The sequence below is a fragment of the Carassius carassius genome, chromosome 30 (genome assembly GCF_963082965.1).
Source record: "Carassius carassius chromosome 30, fCarCar2.1, whole genome shotgun sequence".
NCBI lineage: Eukaryota > Metazoa > Chordata > Actinopteri > Cypriniformes > Cyprinidae > Carassius > Carassius carassius.
In genome coordinates, this window is record NC_081784.1 from 26,697,522 (window position 1) to 26,715,030 (window position 17,509).

Below are 17,509 nucleotides of genomic sequence, written 5' to 3' on the forward strand. Positions count from 1 at the left end.
TCAGCCGTCAGCTACAGTATCACATCAGACAGTGCACTATAGACCCCCTGAGGAACAGTTCCACTTATTCTCTATCACAGGAGAGGAAGAATTGTATAAACTTGTTAAATCATCTAAACCAACAACATGTATATTAGACCCTATACCATCTAAGCTCCTAAAAGATGTGCTTCCAGAAGTCATAGATCCTCTTCTGAACATGATTAATTCCTCATTGTCATTAGGATATGTCCCCAAAACCTTCAAACTGGCTGTTATTAAGCCTCTCATCAAAAAAAACACAACTTGACCCAAAAGAACTAGTTAATTATAGACCAATCTCAATCTCCCTTTTCTGTCCAACATACTAGAAAAGGTGGTATCCTCACAATTATATTCCTTCTTAGAGAAAAATGGTATATGTGAGAATTTCCAGTCAGGATTTACACCATATCATAATACTGAGACTGCTCTCCTTAGAGTTACAAATGACCTGCTCTTATCATCTGATCATGGTTGTATCTCTCTATTAGTTCTATTGGATCTTAGTGCTGCATTTGACACAATTGACCACAACATTCTTGTGCATAGACTTGAACACATTGTTGGTATTAATGGAAGTGCATTAGCATGGTTTAAATCGTACTTATATGACCGCCATCTGTTCGTAGCAGTGAATGAAGAGGTATCATATCGATCACAAGTGCAGTATGGAGTACCTTAAGGCTCAGTACAAGGGCCACTACTCGTCACGCTTTATATGTTACCCTTGGGAGATATCATCAGGAAACATGGTGTTAGCTTTCACTGTTAGGCTGATGATACTCAGCTCTTTATTTCTTCGAGGCCCGGTGAAACACACCAATTTGAAAAACTAATGGAATGCATAGTAGATATAAAAAACTGGATGACGAGTAATTTCTGAAAAAAACAGAGGTGTTAATTAAGGGAATAAAAACTCTGCATGTAATAACCTAGAACATTGTCTAAGACTTGATGGCTGCTCTGTCAATTCTTCTTTTACTAACCACTGTCTACATCTCTCCAGTTATTAAGATGGATTATCCAGCTATTGCAAACAGATTATCCAGTGCATTGCCTGTTGCATTATGTTGTCCATTATTAAGAATTTAGACCTTTTTGCTCACTTCATGGATACAACAAACCAAAACATAAAAGTTTTGTTTTAACAGCACAAACCAAAAACTACAATGCTGACCTGATTATATATGCATGTGATTTGTACAATTACAGAAAACATGCTGTGTTTTGTTTCAGCATCTGAGGGAAAGAGTTAAAATGGCAAACGGTGACAGCAAATGCACACAGTATCTAGAGTGAGGAGACACTTATTTCTGCAGCATGTTTCAGGAAACCAACTGACAGTGTTGCTAACTTTAGTGACTTTGTTGCTACATTTACCATTTTACTTCTCTTAAAATGTTGGCATCTCTCTTCAACAAGCATGCGGAAAATTACACAGATTATACTTAACATTCAGCGGGAAGGAAGCAAATGGTAAATGATGACCTCGTCCTAACTGACAAACTCTTTTCATAAACCTCTTTTTCTTTCTTTTGCTCACTCACTTATAGGTCTTTCTCAAAAAATTAGCATATTGTGATAAAGTTCATTATTTTCCATAATGTAATGATAAAAATTAAACTTTCATATATTTTAGATTCATTGCACACCAACTGATATTGGGGTTAAAGAGAAGGGCCAATGACCCGGTGACGCCTTCTGAACTTTTCGGCACTTCCGTCACGACCTGGAAGGTCCAGGTCTAAGCCCAAACAACAAAAGGGGCCTTGCCAATCCTGGTCTAAGGAACAATGATGGGCTCAGAAGACTAGTGTTGCAACTCGCACCTATCCCCTGCCTGTGGGTTGGGCTAGGAGGAGGTGTGCATCAATAGGTAAAATGCAAGACCTAAGGGAGGTGATCCAAACAAGGTGCTCTCAGTGCTTCAGTCTGGACCAGAGTAAAAGTTGAATATCTACTCACTTCACTCTGAAGGCTTTCAAACCTGCCCTCCTCTTTGGAATTCCAACAACCATGGTTTTCTGCTGCTTTAAAAAAGATGGCGCCGGTGTGTCTGGCTCGCTGTCTTACTCTGGCAGTCTTTGTTTTGTTTGTGTGGTTTGTGCTGTCTGTCCCAAAGACCATTCATTCTCTGTTGGTGTACGATCGTCAAGAGTTACTTAAAATCAAAAGTACGGTGGACTTTACTGAAAACTACTCCCAGGGTGGTTCAAAAACATTTCCCCCACCACTCTTGGTGGATGTCCCACCTTATTTGATCTGCATCGAGGGTCCACCTCCCTGGAGATGCAGACGTGGAGGGGCGCGTAGCGGTTAGCTAGTCCGGATTAAGGAATGGCTGGCTTCACCCTTTGAGTTGTTGCTGGCGACACCGGAATGTCACCGATGTTTTCTACACCTTGTCGCTCGTCGCGGCCTTGTTCTAACTAGCAGCTGGTTGATACCCGTTGTAGGATTGTACGAGGAGCGACATGGTCTGCGCAGCTGCGCACCTCGTTCCCGAAGTCCTGGCGGAAGTAACTACAGCAGCCTTCGGCCACTGTGCCGGTCAGCTCATGCGGCTGACATCTCGACTCTCCCAACCAAATGTGCACTGATAAATGCAAGGTCGGTAATTAACAAAACTTTCATCCTTAAGGACTTCTTCATCACACAAGCTGTGGATGTACTGTTTTTAACAGAAACATGGATTGCTGTGGGTGAGTCAGATGCTTTTACAGACCTCTTACCTCCTGACTGTACTTTTTTAAATTCCCCAAGGACCACTGGACGTGGAGGAGGAATAGCGACTGTCTTAAAGAGCAGCTTACATTGTAAGCTTTTGGCACCATCTCTTTTCTCATCATTTGAATTGAGCTTGTTTGTTTTAGGCCGTTTGGATCCCGTACTGTGTGCAGTGATATATCGCCAGCCGAAATATAACAAACATTTTATAAAAGAGTTCTCTGACTTCTTGGCCAGTATTATGACAGACTATGACAGAGTTTTAATTGTTGGTGATTTTTAATGTTTGTTGTCCCTCCAAACCCCTTACAAAGGATTTTTTTTGATATGATTGATACTTTTAACTTTTTCAACATGTCAGTGGACCCACTCAGGAACAGGGACACACGTTAGATCTTGTGTTATTCTATGATCTGCCCATTTTGAATATTCAGACACAGGTAGCCTCGCTTAGCTATGGATGGTAATCCACAACTTCAAAACTATGCTTACACACAAAGACAGTAAAGCAAACGCCAAGAGCTGGAAGGACCAATGATAGTCAACTGAAATATAAGATTCTGCAAAGAAAGTCCTTTGTTTGAGAATAAACTCTAAAAGTTCTCAAATTATGACTTCCAACAAGTAAGCAGGTAGCAGCAGTTCCACCATGAAGTTTCCCTCTACCAAACGAACTCACTTGCTCTCTGACTACCAGACTGATATCCTGTAACAATTATTCACTAGTGCTCCTAGTGGTATTACAGCTTGTCAAACCTTAAGCCAATAGACAAGGAAAATACAATATAAAACCCAAGTAACACTTAGCCTGTTACAACAGTATGAAACATGAGAGAGCAGATATGAGAGGGGTTGGGTCCTTCTTTATCTGAATATGAAGATAACACATAATTATCTTCTGTTCCTTTATTTTGAGCCCCTACTCTGCAGCAGAAATGCAAGAACACCCACATTCTACATTGTGATGATAGAAGGAAAATGTCTGTAATCTCCAGTAGATGCCCAGTTAGCACCTACAGCTGCTAACAATAGATGCACCCTACCTTTTAAAGTGTTATTATTTTACTTTTCCCTTTCCTCCTCTCTTTTTATTGGAAAGACAATTCACAAATTTGATCAATTTAATATTTGTTTCTCCTATGAAGCCATGAGATTAAAGCAAATGGAGAATTTGATCCCCTACTTCAAAGAAGCTTTTCGTTTCCCTCAGAAAAAGATCTTATCTATCTCAAAATGAACAGACATTTGTTATTTAATCCGCCAAAACCAAATTATACTACTATGCTGCTAATGGTAAAGGAATAGTTTACCCAATTGTTTTTTCTTTCTTTTTTTTCTGTAAAACATAAATTGAAAATCTACCCATAACTCTTTCCTTTACCATGACAATTCAGAGTTAATTATATCATCAAACTCAAAAACATATTGTTCCTATACATTTAGTAATGCATACTAATGTAACAATGTCTTATTCTCCATTACTCATATCCATTCATATTCAACTGGTATGATTGAATTGTATTATTGTCTCAAGCTACCTCTGTGTCTGACAATAGCAGATAAGAGAAGCATATGAAAATAAAAAACATTATTTTTTGCTGTTCAGTTTGGTGCCACATGAGCTGCAGAAATGACAGCTCAAGATACTTTAGCTCAAAATAACAGTACACAGAATTGCACCATCTGACTAGAATAAACACTCATGACTCACACGCCATCAACTGACACAATATTTTTTTCATTTAAATTTAGCATATAAATTCTGTTAATACTTAAAATGCTGCAAAAACTGGAAACACTTTTTGTCACAAACGCACATAAATGTAGTATCAGATGACAGAAATAGCATAAATGCTGTCATGATCTGGTCATCATCCACAACACAGACTCTCACACTACTACACAGTACACCCTGGACTACATTTCCCATGCTCCATTGCACCAATAACATTCACCTGTTAAGTATCACACACAGTTGCCACCAATTACACAGCACACTCATCAGACATACTTTATAAGCATTGGACTTCCTCTCACACACTGCCGAGTATTGTTTAGTGCTTAGTGTTTAGGTGTGCTATTTGATCGCAATCTTTTCTTAGAAAGCCACGTTTCTCGCATTTGTAAAACTGCATTTTTCCATCTCAAAAATATATCTAAATTACGGCCTATGGTCTCAATGTCAAATGCAGAAATGTTAATCCATGCATTTATGACCTCAAGGTTAGATTATTGCAATGCTTTATTGGTTGGTTGTTCTGCATGCTTAGTAAACAAACTACAGCTAGTCCAAAATGCAGCAGCAAGAGTTCTTACTAGAACCAGGAAGTATGACCATATTAGCCCGGTCCTGTCAACACTGCACTGGCTCCCTATCAAACATCATATAGATTTTAAAATATTGCTTATTACTTATAAAGCCCTGAATGGTTTTGCACCTGAGTATTTGAATGAGCTCCTTTTGCAATTATAATCCTCTACGTCCGCTACGTTCTCAAAACTCAGGCAATTTGATAATACCTAGAATATCAAAATCAACTGCGGGTGGCAGATCCTTTTCCTATTTGGCGCCTAAACTCTGGAATAACCTACCTAACATTGTTGGGGAAGCAGACACACTCTTGGAGTTTAAATCTAGATTAAACACCCATCTCTTTAACCTGGCTTACACATAACATACTAATATGCTTTTAATATCCAAATCCGTTAAAGGATTTTAGGCTGCATTAATTAGATTAACCGGAACCGGAAACACTTCCCATAACACCCTATGTACTTGCTACATCATTAGAAGAATGGCATCTACGCTAATATTTGTCTGTTTCTCTCTTATTCCGAGGTCACCGTAGCCACCAGATCCAGTCTGTATCCAGATCAGAGGGTCACTGCAGTCACCCAGATCCAGTACGTATCCAGACCAGATGGTGGATCAGCACCTAGAAAAGACCTCTACTGCCCTGAAAGAAAGCCGAGACCAGGACAACTAAAGCCCCAGATCCCCTGTAAAGACCTTGTCTCAGAGGACCACCAGGACAAGACCACAGGAAACAGATGATTCTTCTGCACAATCTGACTTTGCTGAAGCCTGGAATTGAACTACTGGTTTCGTCTGGTCAGAGGAGAACTGGCCCCCCAACTGAGCCTGGTTTCTCCCAAGGTTTTTTTCTCCATTCTGTCACCGATGGAGTTTCGGTTCCTTGCCGTTGTCGCCTCTGGCTTGCTTAGTTTGGGTCACTTCATCTACAGCGATATCGTTGACTTGATTGCAAATAAATGCACAGACACTATTTAACTGAACAGAGATGACATCACTGAATTCAATGATGAACTGCCTTTAACTATTATTTTGCATTATTGACACACTGTTTTCCTAATGAATGTTATTCAGTTGCTTTGACGCAATGTATTTTGTTTAAAGCGCTATATAAATAAAGGTGACTTGACTTGACTTATCACTCTCCTAGAGATAGCTACCTTACGGAGTCACTTCTAGTGTAGTCTTAGTTTGTTTCCTGACCTTCTGCCTCTGTTTATTGGATTAACCCTTTGTCTTGTGTTTCGGATTGTGTTCGCACCTTGCCTGGACAATTGCTTATATCATTGGATTCCCCCTCTTGTCGCTGCCCTCTGGATTCTGTTTGCCGATTGAAGACCCACGCTTGTTCTAGGATTGCTCTTTGTTTTACCTGTGTTATACCTGATTGCCATTGTTTGACCCTTGCCTGTTTATGACCATGTCTCTTAATAAAGCCTTGCATATGGATCCACGTCTCATCAGCCCCGTAACACATGCAGTGTTTGCATTTGTAGTATTGCTCTCGTTAAAACACTGATTATCTGTAATGTTTAAAGGTGCATTTAAACCAATATATTAATATTATTATAATATATATATTATAAATATAATATCTCTGCAGCTCATCAAAAATAAAAATGGGCCATATTAATTACAAATCAAGATCAAATTTGTCCGTCTTGTTAAAGCACCCTTCTTGTTGTCGTCTTGTTGTCAGTACCCTTGTTTTTCCCATTGTCTGTCTCTACATATGTTGGCAAGTAATAATACATAAATAAATTTTGGCTTGTACGTATGTAACGGAAGCTGAATTTCTTTCCCTATGTAATGCATCAGTTATGGTCCCAAACTGGCTAAACACTGAGCAATAAACTGGGTAAACAGAATGGATTTTGACATTAAGTTTACTTACATTTGCAAGATTATTTTTTTTTTTAAAGAAGTTTACTTAAAGTGAAATTAAATCAACTAGACGAGACAACAGGAACCAGAGAAGTCCTCTGCAGAGTCTGACCTGTGTTGCAGCCTGGAATTAAACCATGCCATGCTTGTTTTGTCCGGCCAGAGTGGAACTTGCTGAGCATTAACATGTATCATGATGCCTGTCTTAGGTGCAAAACTTGTTTAATTATCAAATTAGATCAAAATGGCCAAATTGTTCATTGTGATATCTAATCACCATAGGGTACATTACAATTAGGTTTCCCCAGCCAAACGTTTAATAAACTACAGAGCAGCTAGAAGCTTATCTTCCTTATACAACAGTGTAATACTGAACCAATTGTATACAGTGTTTACATCTATACAATTGAAAACATGTCCTCAATGTTGCATTTACCGCTTTTTCAGTAGAACTCTTTTGATGAAACAAAACCTGAGAATTTCTGGAAAGAATGGATCAATGTATAATGCCAAAGTAACCCTGAGCCATATCTCATGACAGGTGGCCACAACAATGACTAGCGTTGTAGCTCAGTGCTACAGCACTGTCAGAGAAGAGCTTGCTAAAAAACTTGCTATTGTTTGCTAGCATAAATATGTAGTAGCATCCGGTTTTGATTAAAGGGGTGATAAAACACGATTTCACTTTTCTAACTTTAGCTAGTGTGTAATGTTCCTGTTTGAGCATAAACAACATCTGCAAAGTTACAACGTTCAAAGTTTTAAGCAAAGGGAGATATTTGCTTTTAAAGAAATCCATTTCTAAGGACTACAGCAAACGGCCGGTAGGGACTACACGACATTCCTCCAGGGTTGCTGACATCACTAAGCCCAAAACCCCTCCTCCGAGAATAATAAATTAGGGGGGGCGGGGTGGGGAGCGAGGCCATTTTATATTGCTGTGGAGATTGAGAAGAGTTGTTGTATGCTGGAGTGTCATTGCCGCGATGCCGACGAAACGCTATTATTTTCATCCGGATTGCAGGTCCACTTTGTTCAGCCTTCCTAGGGACGGGGAATGTAGGGATCAATGGTTAAAATTTATTTTTAACTCGGTCCCTCAAAATTATTACCCAAATCTCGCTCTCTGTGCTGCTCATTTTACGGAGGAAAGCTTCCACAATCTTCGCGAGTTCAATGCAGGATTCGCCCAACGGCTTGTCCTGAAAGATGGAGCAGTTCCAACTTTAAAAACAGAAGCTGTTTACGGGCCACAACCTGTTAGTATGACTTATTTTTCGTCGATGTGTTTTACTGTAATAGTTTGTATTGCTTATTGTACATTGTATCAAGGAAGTGAACAAATAACAACGCTGTTTGGCTCAGCAAACCAGTTTGTTAAATGCTCACTTATGCATTCGACAAACCCCTAACGTTAACGTTACAAACTTTTTTTCTTAATCTCAACAGCGAACTTGGAATTAGTGTATATCATTATTTGATTAGAGCGTTTATGTATTGTTTATCTACATGTTTGTTTATCTGCAGGCATGCTAAACATGGTTCTGTGTTTGATTTGGCTACTATAGTAAATCCAATGTTTAGTGTTCGTTTTGGGTTAATAGTTATAGCGACAGATATTTGGCTATAAGCGTTTAAAAATACAAAAGTAACGATTCCATTCAGTACCGATCTTCACTCTTTAATCAAAAAAAATCCCTTTGAGGACTAATATAATTTGTTAGAACAATTATATGAAATTCTTGCTTATGAAGCTTATTTTTTGTGGTCCAATGATTATTATCCAGTAATTAATTTTTTCCTACTATTTTACATGACAAATGTATGTTTTAAGCTGTAATTTGATCATTGATTACATATTGTCATTATTTCTTACAGACAACATCTCAGCAGGGTTCGAGTTCCCAAGAGCTCCACACTTATCATATGCAGTTCTAGTACATATTGTCTTTTTTTATTATAATTGTTATACCGGCTACTGAAACTTATGTGTATTAGAAAGTGGCTTATGTTTCTCACTGTAAAAAAATTGTAATAGCATGACAGATGGTTATGAGTAATTGTATTTTTTACTTTTTGTACTTGTAGGCATTCAGGCAACATATTATGGTCATGATGTGGGCACCCAAACAACTGACATGTTTCCTGATGTGCAGCTGTCTTCAACACCAGTAAGGGGCTCAGTCTTCAGGCCCAGTAAGAGACCTCGTCTGGTGTTAGATGAGGAAGAAGAATCAGAATTAAATGTCGAACCCACCGATTCCACATATAACCCAGATTCTGTTGTTACTGAAGAATCAGAATTGGCGTAAGATATAAATACATATTTACACACTTTTTTACCAATACATTTGTGTTTAAAAAAATATATAAAACATGAAAGCAACTTCCTAATATTTATTCTTTTTATATTGCCTTAGGATAGATCCACAGCCTGACCACAGCAATAACAAATACATTGTTTTTGAAAGCTGTCTTCGAGAGCTGTTTGTGTCCTGTCCAATTTGTAAGACAAAGTGTGTTGTCCAGAGCGGACGAAGGGGGACTTTTGTTGCATTCACCCAGCTTTGTGAAAAGTGTAACTACTACAGACAGTGGCAGAGCCAGCCCATTGTAGGGAGTACCCCACTTGGAAACCTGCTATTGTCTGCTGCAACGTATTTTACCGGTGGATCTTTTAAACAACTAGAGAAGGTATTACAATTACAATAAAATTCACAAAAAAATACTGTGTTGTTTCATTATGTATGTACTGTATGATTTCTATGATTTCTATGTTAATAGATTTTCAAGGCCATGAAGCTCCAGATGATGCATTTCGTAACTTTTAGGATTCATGCCAGGAATTTCATTGAGCCTACCATAATACACAAGTGGAACCAAGATCAACTGAATCTTATAAGACAGCTGCAAGAGGGAGGAAATGTTGCTGTGGCTGGAGATATGCGTGCTGACACGCCAGGTACGTTTACAGTATATTAAAAAAAATCACGCCGTTTATTTTATAGTCTTTGAGTTTTCCTAAAATATTATGATATTGATGTTCTCAGTAATGTTCTATATATGATTATGATGTTTACAATAGGACACTCAGCAAAATTTGGCAGCTACACCATTATGCACATGGAAACCAACAAAATTCTGCATCTTCAACTAGTTCAGGTTAGTAATTAAGCATTTAAAAAAATTATTTACATTTTCTTTTATCTGTTATTGTTTATACTCTACTCTGTTTATACATTTGAAATGTTGTGTACCCAACAACAGAGCAACGAGGTTGGTGGAAGTTATCATATGGAAAAGGAGGGATTGAAGCGTTGTCTCGATAAGCTCGAGTCTAATGGTTTAGCTGTTGACTACATCGTTACCGATCGCCATCCGCAGATTCAGAAGTACCTGAGGGACCGCAATATCACTCAGTTCTATGACGTGTGGCACTTTGAGAAAGGTAATTATTTATCTTTGTATTATTAATTGATTCTTATTCAGTTAATTGTTCAACCTAACATGTACATTTTTATTTTTGTGGTAATTTGATTATCTTGAAATAATGATTGTACAACCAAGCTTTTACTTTGTACAGGTTTATCTAAGAAACTTGTCAAACTTTCAAAAATGAAGGACTGTGAGGTGCTGAAAAAATGGTTGCACAGCATCAAAAACCATGTTTACTGGAGTGCGATTTCCTCTGAGTCTGGGCCAGAAATGGTGGCGAAGTGGAATTCACTGCAGAACCACATCCAAAATGTACATGTTCATGAGAACCACCTCTTCCCCAAGTGTGAACACCCAGACAAAGTTTCCAGGGATCCAAAAAAATGGATCCAACCAGGTATGACTGTATAGAGAGACAAATGACAATAAAATGACAGTAAACTAGTAAAATTTTGAGATTTTCTTAATATTTTTTCTGTTTGGTTACAGGATCAATAGCGCTCCATAAAGTGGAAAAGCTATTATACAACAAGAGAGTTCTCAAGGATATAGAAAAGCTCAGCCACAACTTTCAGACATCATCACTGGAGGCTTTCCACAGTCTGATTTTGCGTTTTGCCCCAAAGAACGTGATTTTCCCTTTCATAAGAATGTTGTGCAGGTAATAATCTTTGACATATTCAGTAATATTTATAAGCATTGTTTCTAACAATTGTTATGGAAATGTTTTTTTTATTCATTATTTTATTAATATTAATGATCTTTCCCTATAATAAATAATGTTCTTTCCTAATAAGGAAGAAAAAGGTTAAATAGGTTAGGAGCCTTGCCTGTGGTAGAGACCTGCGCGGGACACAATTTTCAGTCCCGCTCCCGCCCGCTCCCGCAGTGTTTAGTACCGCTCCCGCCCGCTCCCGCAAAGATTTGTCATTTTTAGTCCCGCTCCCGCCCGCATCTGTGATATTATGTCCCGCTCCTGCCCGCAAATGCCCGCAAGACGGCAGGCAGGATCAGGGGCGGCGCTAGGACGTTTTTAGCCCCGAATAATTTTGTTAAATTGTGTCTCTCATAGAGCAAAACAATTAATCAGAAAAAGAAATGTGAATAAGATTACAGCAGCCGTGATTACCTAATCATGTGCATATTACAGTTTTATTTATATTTTTCCATTTTGCATTAAAGCGATGTGCTTTTTTGCAGCGTTGAGCAGCGTTGCGCACTTGATATTCTTGATGCTGCTCTGATGCACTACATTACGCAATGCTCTGTTTGTTGTTAGGATGACTAAAAGTTCAGCGGTCTAGCTCATCAATGTCAAAATGATTAAAGAAGCGAACGAATGCCTGGTAAAATGCAAGTAGATAAAAATGTAATATTTGACTGTTTTACAATAGAAATGATCAACTACCGACAGTAGCCTATCCGGTGACGCAAATTACTCATCTTTTTAATTTATTTATTAAATTTTGCTTTTTTTAATTGAAAATATGCTATAATTTCCTTGATTCACAAGTTTAGATTGCTTAAAACGTTTTTATTGCTGACAAACAGAATCTCTCTCACAAGTACAAATTATGAACGCTACTTTAAACATTTATATATTTTACTTTACACTAATATTTAATTTGCGGGAGTGCAGCGTATCATCCCTCCCGCCCGCACCCGCAAGTGCACCGGATCATCCCGCCTGCGCCCGCAATGACCTTTCAAAATTTGTCCCGCGCCGCACTGTTTTGCGTCGCGACCCGCGGGTCCCGCGGGACTCCCGCGGGAGTGCAGACCTCTAGCCTGTGGCCCTACAGTATGTTATCTATGTTATGAGTAGCAGAGATATGAAGAGCTATTAAGCCTCCCATCTTGGCCAGAACTCTCACATTCTCTTGACTGACTGTGCGACTGTGAGCCTTTCTTGCAAGAAAGAAACCATTATAATCATTGATTGAACATTTGTCTCTTATTCTGAATTGTTTGTTTATTTGTCACAACACAGTCTACTAATCTTCATATTTTATGGATTGTGCACTGATTACAGGCTGTATCTTGCAGCAATGCACTATAATGAAAATGCTAACTGTGAGCAGGCAACAACAACTGAAGGACAGGCTGTGTATAAGATCGTTTTTCCAAAGTCCAAAAAAGGGGAATGCACAGCAAAGCCAGTGAAAATAGAACCAACATACAGTAAGTTTGTTTTATTAACAATAATATATAAAAAAAGCTATAATAAAATAAATATAAGCTTACAAAAAATATTTATAAATATTACACAAATGTTAATTATAAAACAAAGGTAGATTATTTATCAGTAATTATGTAAAACCATAGAGTGACTCAGTATTCTGTTTTTTACAGACTATGTGGATGACCTTATGAGCCTTCTGTTACATAAAGTCTTTGTGGACCCCAAGCCATATGCGGAAGAGCTGCATGCAATCCCCATTCCACCTCCTCTGTCATCACAGTATGAAAAACCTTCCAAAGAAGAGGTGATTGCCCAGCGTGTGTCACGATTCAGTCGAGGGGTGGCCGGAACCCAACGTACTGTCCCGCTGGATCAGGAAACTGTAGACGGATCCGGTTAACAACACATGAGGGGATGACAACCCTCACACTACGTCCTAGGTAGCCCCAGCACCAGCTGACAAAGCTGCGATAGGCCAGATAACGGAAACGCCTATGACAGGAATAGAAAACCTCAATATTGTGTATAAAACCAGTGGTATATTGGAAACATGTATATGTGATGTGAAAATATGTTTGATAAAAATGTATATTTTGATTAGTTTTTGTCTTTGAATAACTATATAGTAAATATAAATGTGTAAATATATATATTTTGTATCTATTGTCTTTTATTTATGTTCTTTTACACAACATAATTTCATAAAATTTAATAAATACTTACTCCTCTTCATTTCTGCGTCTCACTGGTCCATAGTCGACTCTGTAAATATTATTGATATTTTGCAAAGTATACGGATTTAAGCAGTTTGGTTCAAAACCTGGATGCTCAACCATACATTTAGGAGGGTCTGGAACCTCCATCATTCGTTTTACAACCTAAACAGTAATGTAAGACAATGAGAACATACTGTACAATTAACCTATGTTCATCTTTTAAATATGAAAAAAGAATAATACAGAACTATTAACACGTTATGCATAATTTTGGTAATAGCTTATTACACTACCTTCTGTATTTCTTTGCAGCAGATGTTTTCCTCTTCAATTGGCATTTTTTCACAGTTATTACATGTACACCTAATAAAATATATATATATTTTTTAAATAAAAAAGGTTCTTGAATACACTTTTGTTAATAGACAAACACTTATTATTGTTATAAATTAAACATCGACTATTATAATTAGTACAATTAAATTACAGCGTATCTAAAAAAGTATTAGATATCAACAACAAAAAAACATACCATTCTGAAACGTCATTTAAACGCCGTTCTTGAACAGGTTCTGCTCGTTCATCTTCATTAAATTTTCTGGGTCCGATTCGGGCTCAAATTGGTATGGTTTTATTGACGCCATTGTTTCTAATACCACCAAAGCACAGACGACTGGTAAAGGTAAGGGGCGTGACGTTACCGAAAAACGTGCTCTAGGCGGTTAGCGAATCACAACACACTGGGCCAGCTTACCAATCTGAGCCCATTGCTATTTTTGTGGGACTGGCTTCATAGAACCCGGAAACCATCAGACCGTTTTACAAGGAGGGACAGAGCAGTGTAGAGTAAAGGTAAAATATATGAAAAATAATGCGATTTTTTAAAAAACAAAGCATGAACACATGTTACAGTGCACCCCACAAACACAATCAAGCCTTCGAAAAACCGCGTTTTACCACCCCTTTAAAGGCCCTTCTGTGTTAAACCTTCAAAAAGTCCAGGTTAGTGGCACCAGTGAAGAAGATATGGAGCACTCCAAAGTAAGATTATGTTGGGAGTCAGGGTAGCCCAGAGCATGCACATTTGCAGCACTTTCTTCCTGTGGCAAGCAGTCCCATCAAGCATTATTGGTTAGCAGCTGTCAGAAGAGCTCTGCAGAGGTTCTGTTCACTCCAGGTTGTTAACAGTGGGCTTTCCCTTAAACAGACTCTATAAACAAGAAGGCCATCGGGACTAGACCACAGGAAACAGATGATTCTCCTGCATCTGACTTTGCTGCAGCCTGGAACTGAACTGCTAGCCACAGGAGAACTACACCCCCATCCAGACTGAGCCTGGTTTCTCCCAAGGTTTTTTTTCTCCATTCTGTCCCGAATGGAGTTTTGATTCCTTGCCACTGTTGCCTCTGGCTTGCTTAGTTAGGAACACTTAATATCCAACAATATTGTCGACTTGATTGCACATACTATTTAAACTGAACTGAGCTGGATGATGACATCACTGAATTCAATGATAAAGTGCCTTTAACTAAATATTGAGTGTTTACTATTGTCATTTTGCATTATTGACACATGATTTTCCTATTTAATACTGTAAAGTGCTTTGATACAATCTGTATTGTTAAAAGCACTATATAAATAAAAGGTGACTTGACTTAAGAAACATTTACAAAAATATACTCAGAGAAACAGAGTATTCCAAAGTAAACTTGACAAATCATAAAATATATAATTTCGATATATAGAATAGATCATTTCAAAGTGAAGCCACCAATAATTGCATTTAGCCTTTATTTGAAAACATTATTATTTTTTCTCTCGAAGTAATGATTTGCTTAAATCAGTTAGACTATGTAAGTGTGAAAAGTAATAAATCGCAAACACCACTAATTATGCATCAAATCAACAATGGACTTACAGTTACATCATACACTTGGAAATGATGCATCATGTCAATTAAAATCGAACATAATATCTACAGAGTTTGAAAGGCACTAGTGTTTCACAGAAGTGTTTTAAGTGTAATATATTTTAACACTGACTCTAAAAAGGAGATAAGCCTGTTTTAGCAACACATCTGCAAATCTATCCAATGCGTCAAGAGACGAAATAACCTCTTTTCACAAGTTACATTTATAGAGCTTAGTGTGAATCTTGTGACAGTTTTCATTCTGATGTAAAAGGTAAAATGAATGCCAAGAAGATTCTGCACAATCGAAGACCAAGCCAAGCAATTATGAAGTAGCAATAAAACTGCGTGGCAGCAGAAAAAAGAAAAGCGTGGTAGGTAGGCCTCCTCTATCATCACAGTAAGGTAGCTTACCATCTCTCATCTTTCCACTGACTTCACATGGTGTGAAATTTACAGCAAAAATGTCTCCATGACTGGAAATGAATTGGCACAGGGAAAAAAAAAATGGAGGAAAGGTACAGTTCTGCTCATAGGTTTACCAATCCCTTGCAGAACATGTAAAATGTTAATAATTTTAGCAAAATAAGAGGGATCATAAATATAGATTTTTCTCAGCACTGTTTTGAATATGCTGCTGCACATAACAAATGTGTTCATGTAGGGGGATGGAAACTTCTGAATAGAATTAAGCATTTTCTTACTTTTTAAAGATATATTTTTAGACATAGAAAGATGTGTCTTTCTATATTGGCAACAACTATAGATGTTGCAGAGATATTTATAATTTCAAGATAATGTCTCTTAAATTGACTAATTTTGGAAGTCAAAAATTTAAAGTGTATTGTTTAAATTGTTTTAAATTTATTGTTTTAAAGGAGTTTAAGGTTTTGTGTTAAAATAATAATAATAATAATAATAATAATAAATAATAACTTGATGAGTTAAGCTTTAAGTTGGCTTGAAAAGTATCGTAACGTATTTTTAACACGATATGAATGCTGCTAGCATGGTTAACATGTTGCTAGCATGATTATCAATTTACCAGAATATTTCTAGCATGGTTAACGTTTAACTAGCATGCCAATAATTAGTTAATTATTAACATGCTGCTAGCATGATTAGCATGTTAATAGCATGATGTTATAATTTTGTTAGCATGCTTACACTAGTTACTAGAATGTTTGTAACATGATTATCATGTTATTAGCATGTTTTTGGCATGATTAGCATGTTACTAGCATGGCATTAGCATTATTCTAGCATGATTTTGCAAGTTACTAACATGATTTTTTATGATTAGCACATTACTAACATGATTCTAGCATAATTAATGTTACTACAATAATGATAGCATGTTTCTATCATGTTTAAGAAGTTGATGACATGTTTCTAGCATGATTAACAAGTTACTAACATGCTGTTAACATGATTCTAACATGAGTAGTAAGTTATGACTAGCATGTTGCTAGCATGATAAGCAAGTTATCAGTATGTCACTGACGTGATTGGCAAGTTAGTAGCATGCCTTTAGCATGTTGCTAACATGATTATAGCAAAATTAGCATGTTATTAGCATGTTGTTAACATGATTAGCATGTTACTAGCACAGCATTAACATGATTCTAGCAAGATTAGCATGATATTAGCATGTTGTTAGCATGATTAGCATGTTACTAGAATATCATTAACATGATTCTAGCAAGATTAGCATGTTACTAGCATGATTCTCACATAATTGGCACATTACTAGTAGGGCTGAAATGATTAGTCGACGTTATCGACAATGTCGACAATTTTTTTCGACAAATATTTTTGTTGTCGAGTATTCGTTTGAACCTAATTTAGAGCCTGCAATAATGCGGTTTGACCAGTGTGGCACTGTGGCGCAAGACTGTAATTCAGCCCTCCTCGATGCAGTTCAAGAGAAGAAGAGATACAGCCTCGCTCAGCGCTGCTTCAGAGAAACCGAATGGTGTTTGGATATGAAAATATATGACGCGCGTTTTCCTCTCAATAACGAAATAAACAACAACAGCAACAACAAAAATATCACAGCAGTGTGAAAGCAGCAGTTAAAAATGCATCTTATTACACCGATGTGGATGTTTGCACGAGCTCGGTAAAGCTATCACGTCACGTCTATAGTATTTTATGCAATACCTTAAATCAAGCAGTTTAACAGTATTAAACATTATTATTAAATATTTGATTAAAGTGATAGTTTGGTTTGCAGAGATCAAAGCTTAATCTAGCTCAGGACTGTTTTGATTATCATAAACCAGTAAGGTATTTTAAGAGAGATTACTCTACCAGTCAAA

At 37.4% G+C, this 17,509-nt stretch overlaps 2 protein-coding genes across 2 annotated transcripts in view; one reads left to right on the top strand and one right to left on the bottom strand.

The window, feature by feature from the left end:
• The window catches only part of LOC132110975 (CUB and sushi domain-containing protein 1-like), a 648,917-nt gene that overhangs the window by 596,563 nt on the left and 34,845 nt on the right, over window positions 1-17,509 (bottom strand). The window lies entirely within an intron of this gene.
• LOC132110271 (uncharacterized) lies at window positions 9,085-10,120 on the top strand. The gene is made up of 4 exons (XM_059516844.1): window positions 9,085-9,254; window positions 9,367-9,640; window positions 9,731-9,908; window positions 10,032-10,120. The coding sequence occupies exons 1-4, from the start codon at window positions 9,085-9,087 to the stop codon at window positions 10,118-10,120; spliced, it is 711 nt and encodes a 236-aa protein (XP_059372827.1).

Coding starts and splice junctions, on each gene's coding strand:
- LOC132110271 (XM_059516844.1), top strand. CDS start 9,085: ATGTTTCCTGATGTGCAGCTGTCTTCAACACCAGTAAGGGGCTCAGTC. Junction 9,255..9,366: donor ACTGAAGAATCAGAATTGGC/GTAAGATATAAA, acceptor ATATTGCCTTAG/GATAGATCCACAGCCTGACC. Junction 9,641..9,730: donor CTTTTAAACAACTAGAGAAG/GTATTACAATTA, acceptor CTATGTTAATAG/ATTTTCAAGGCCATGAAGCT.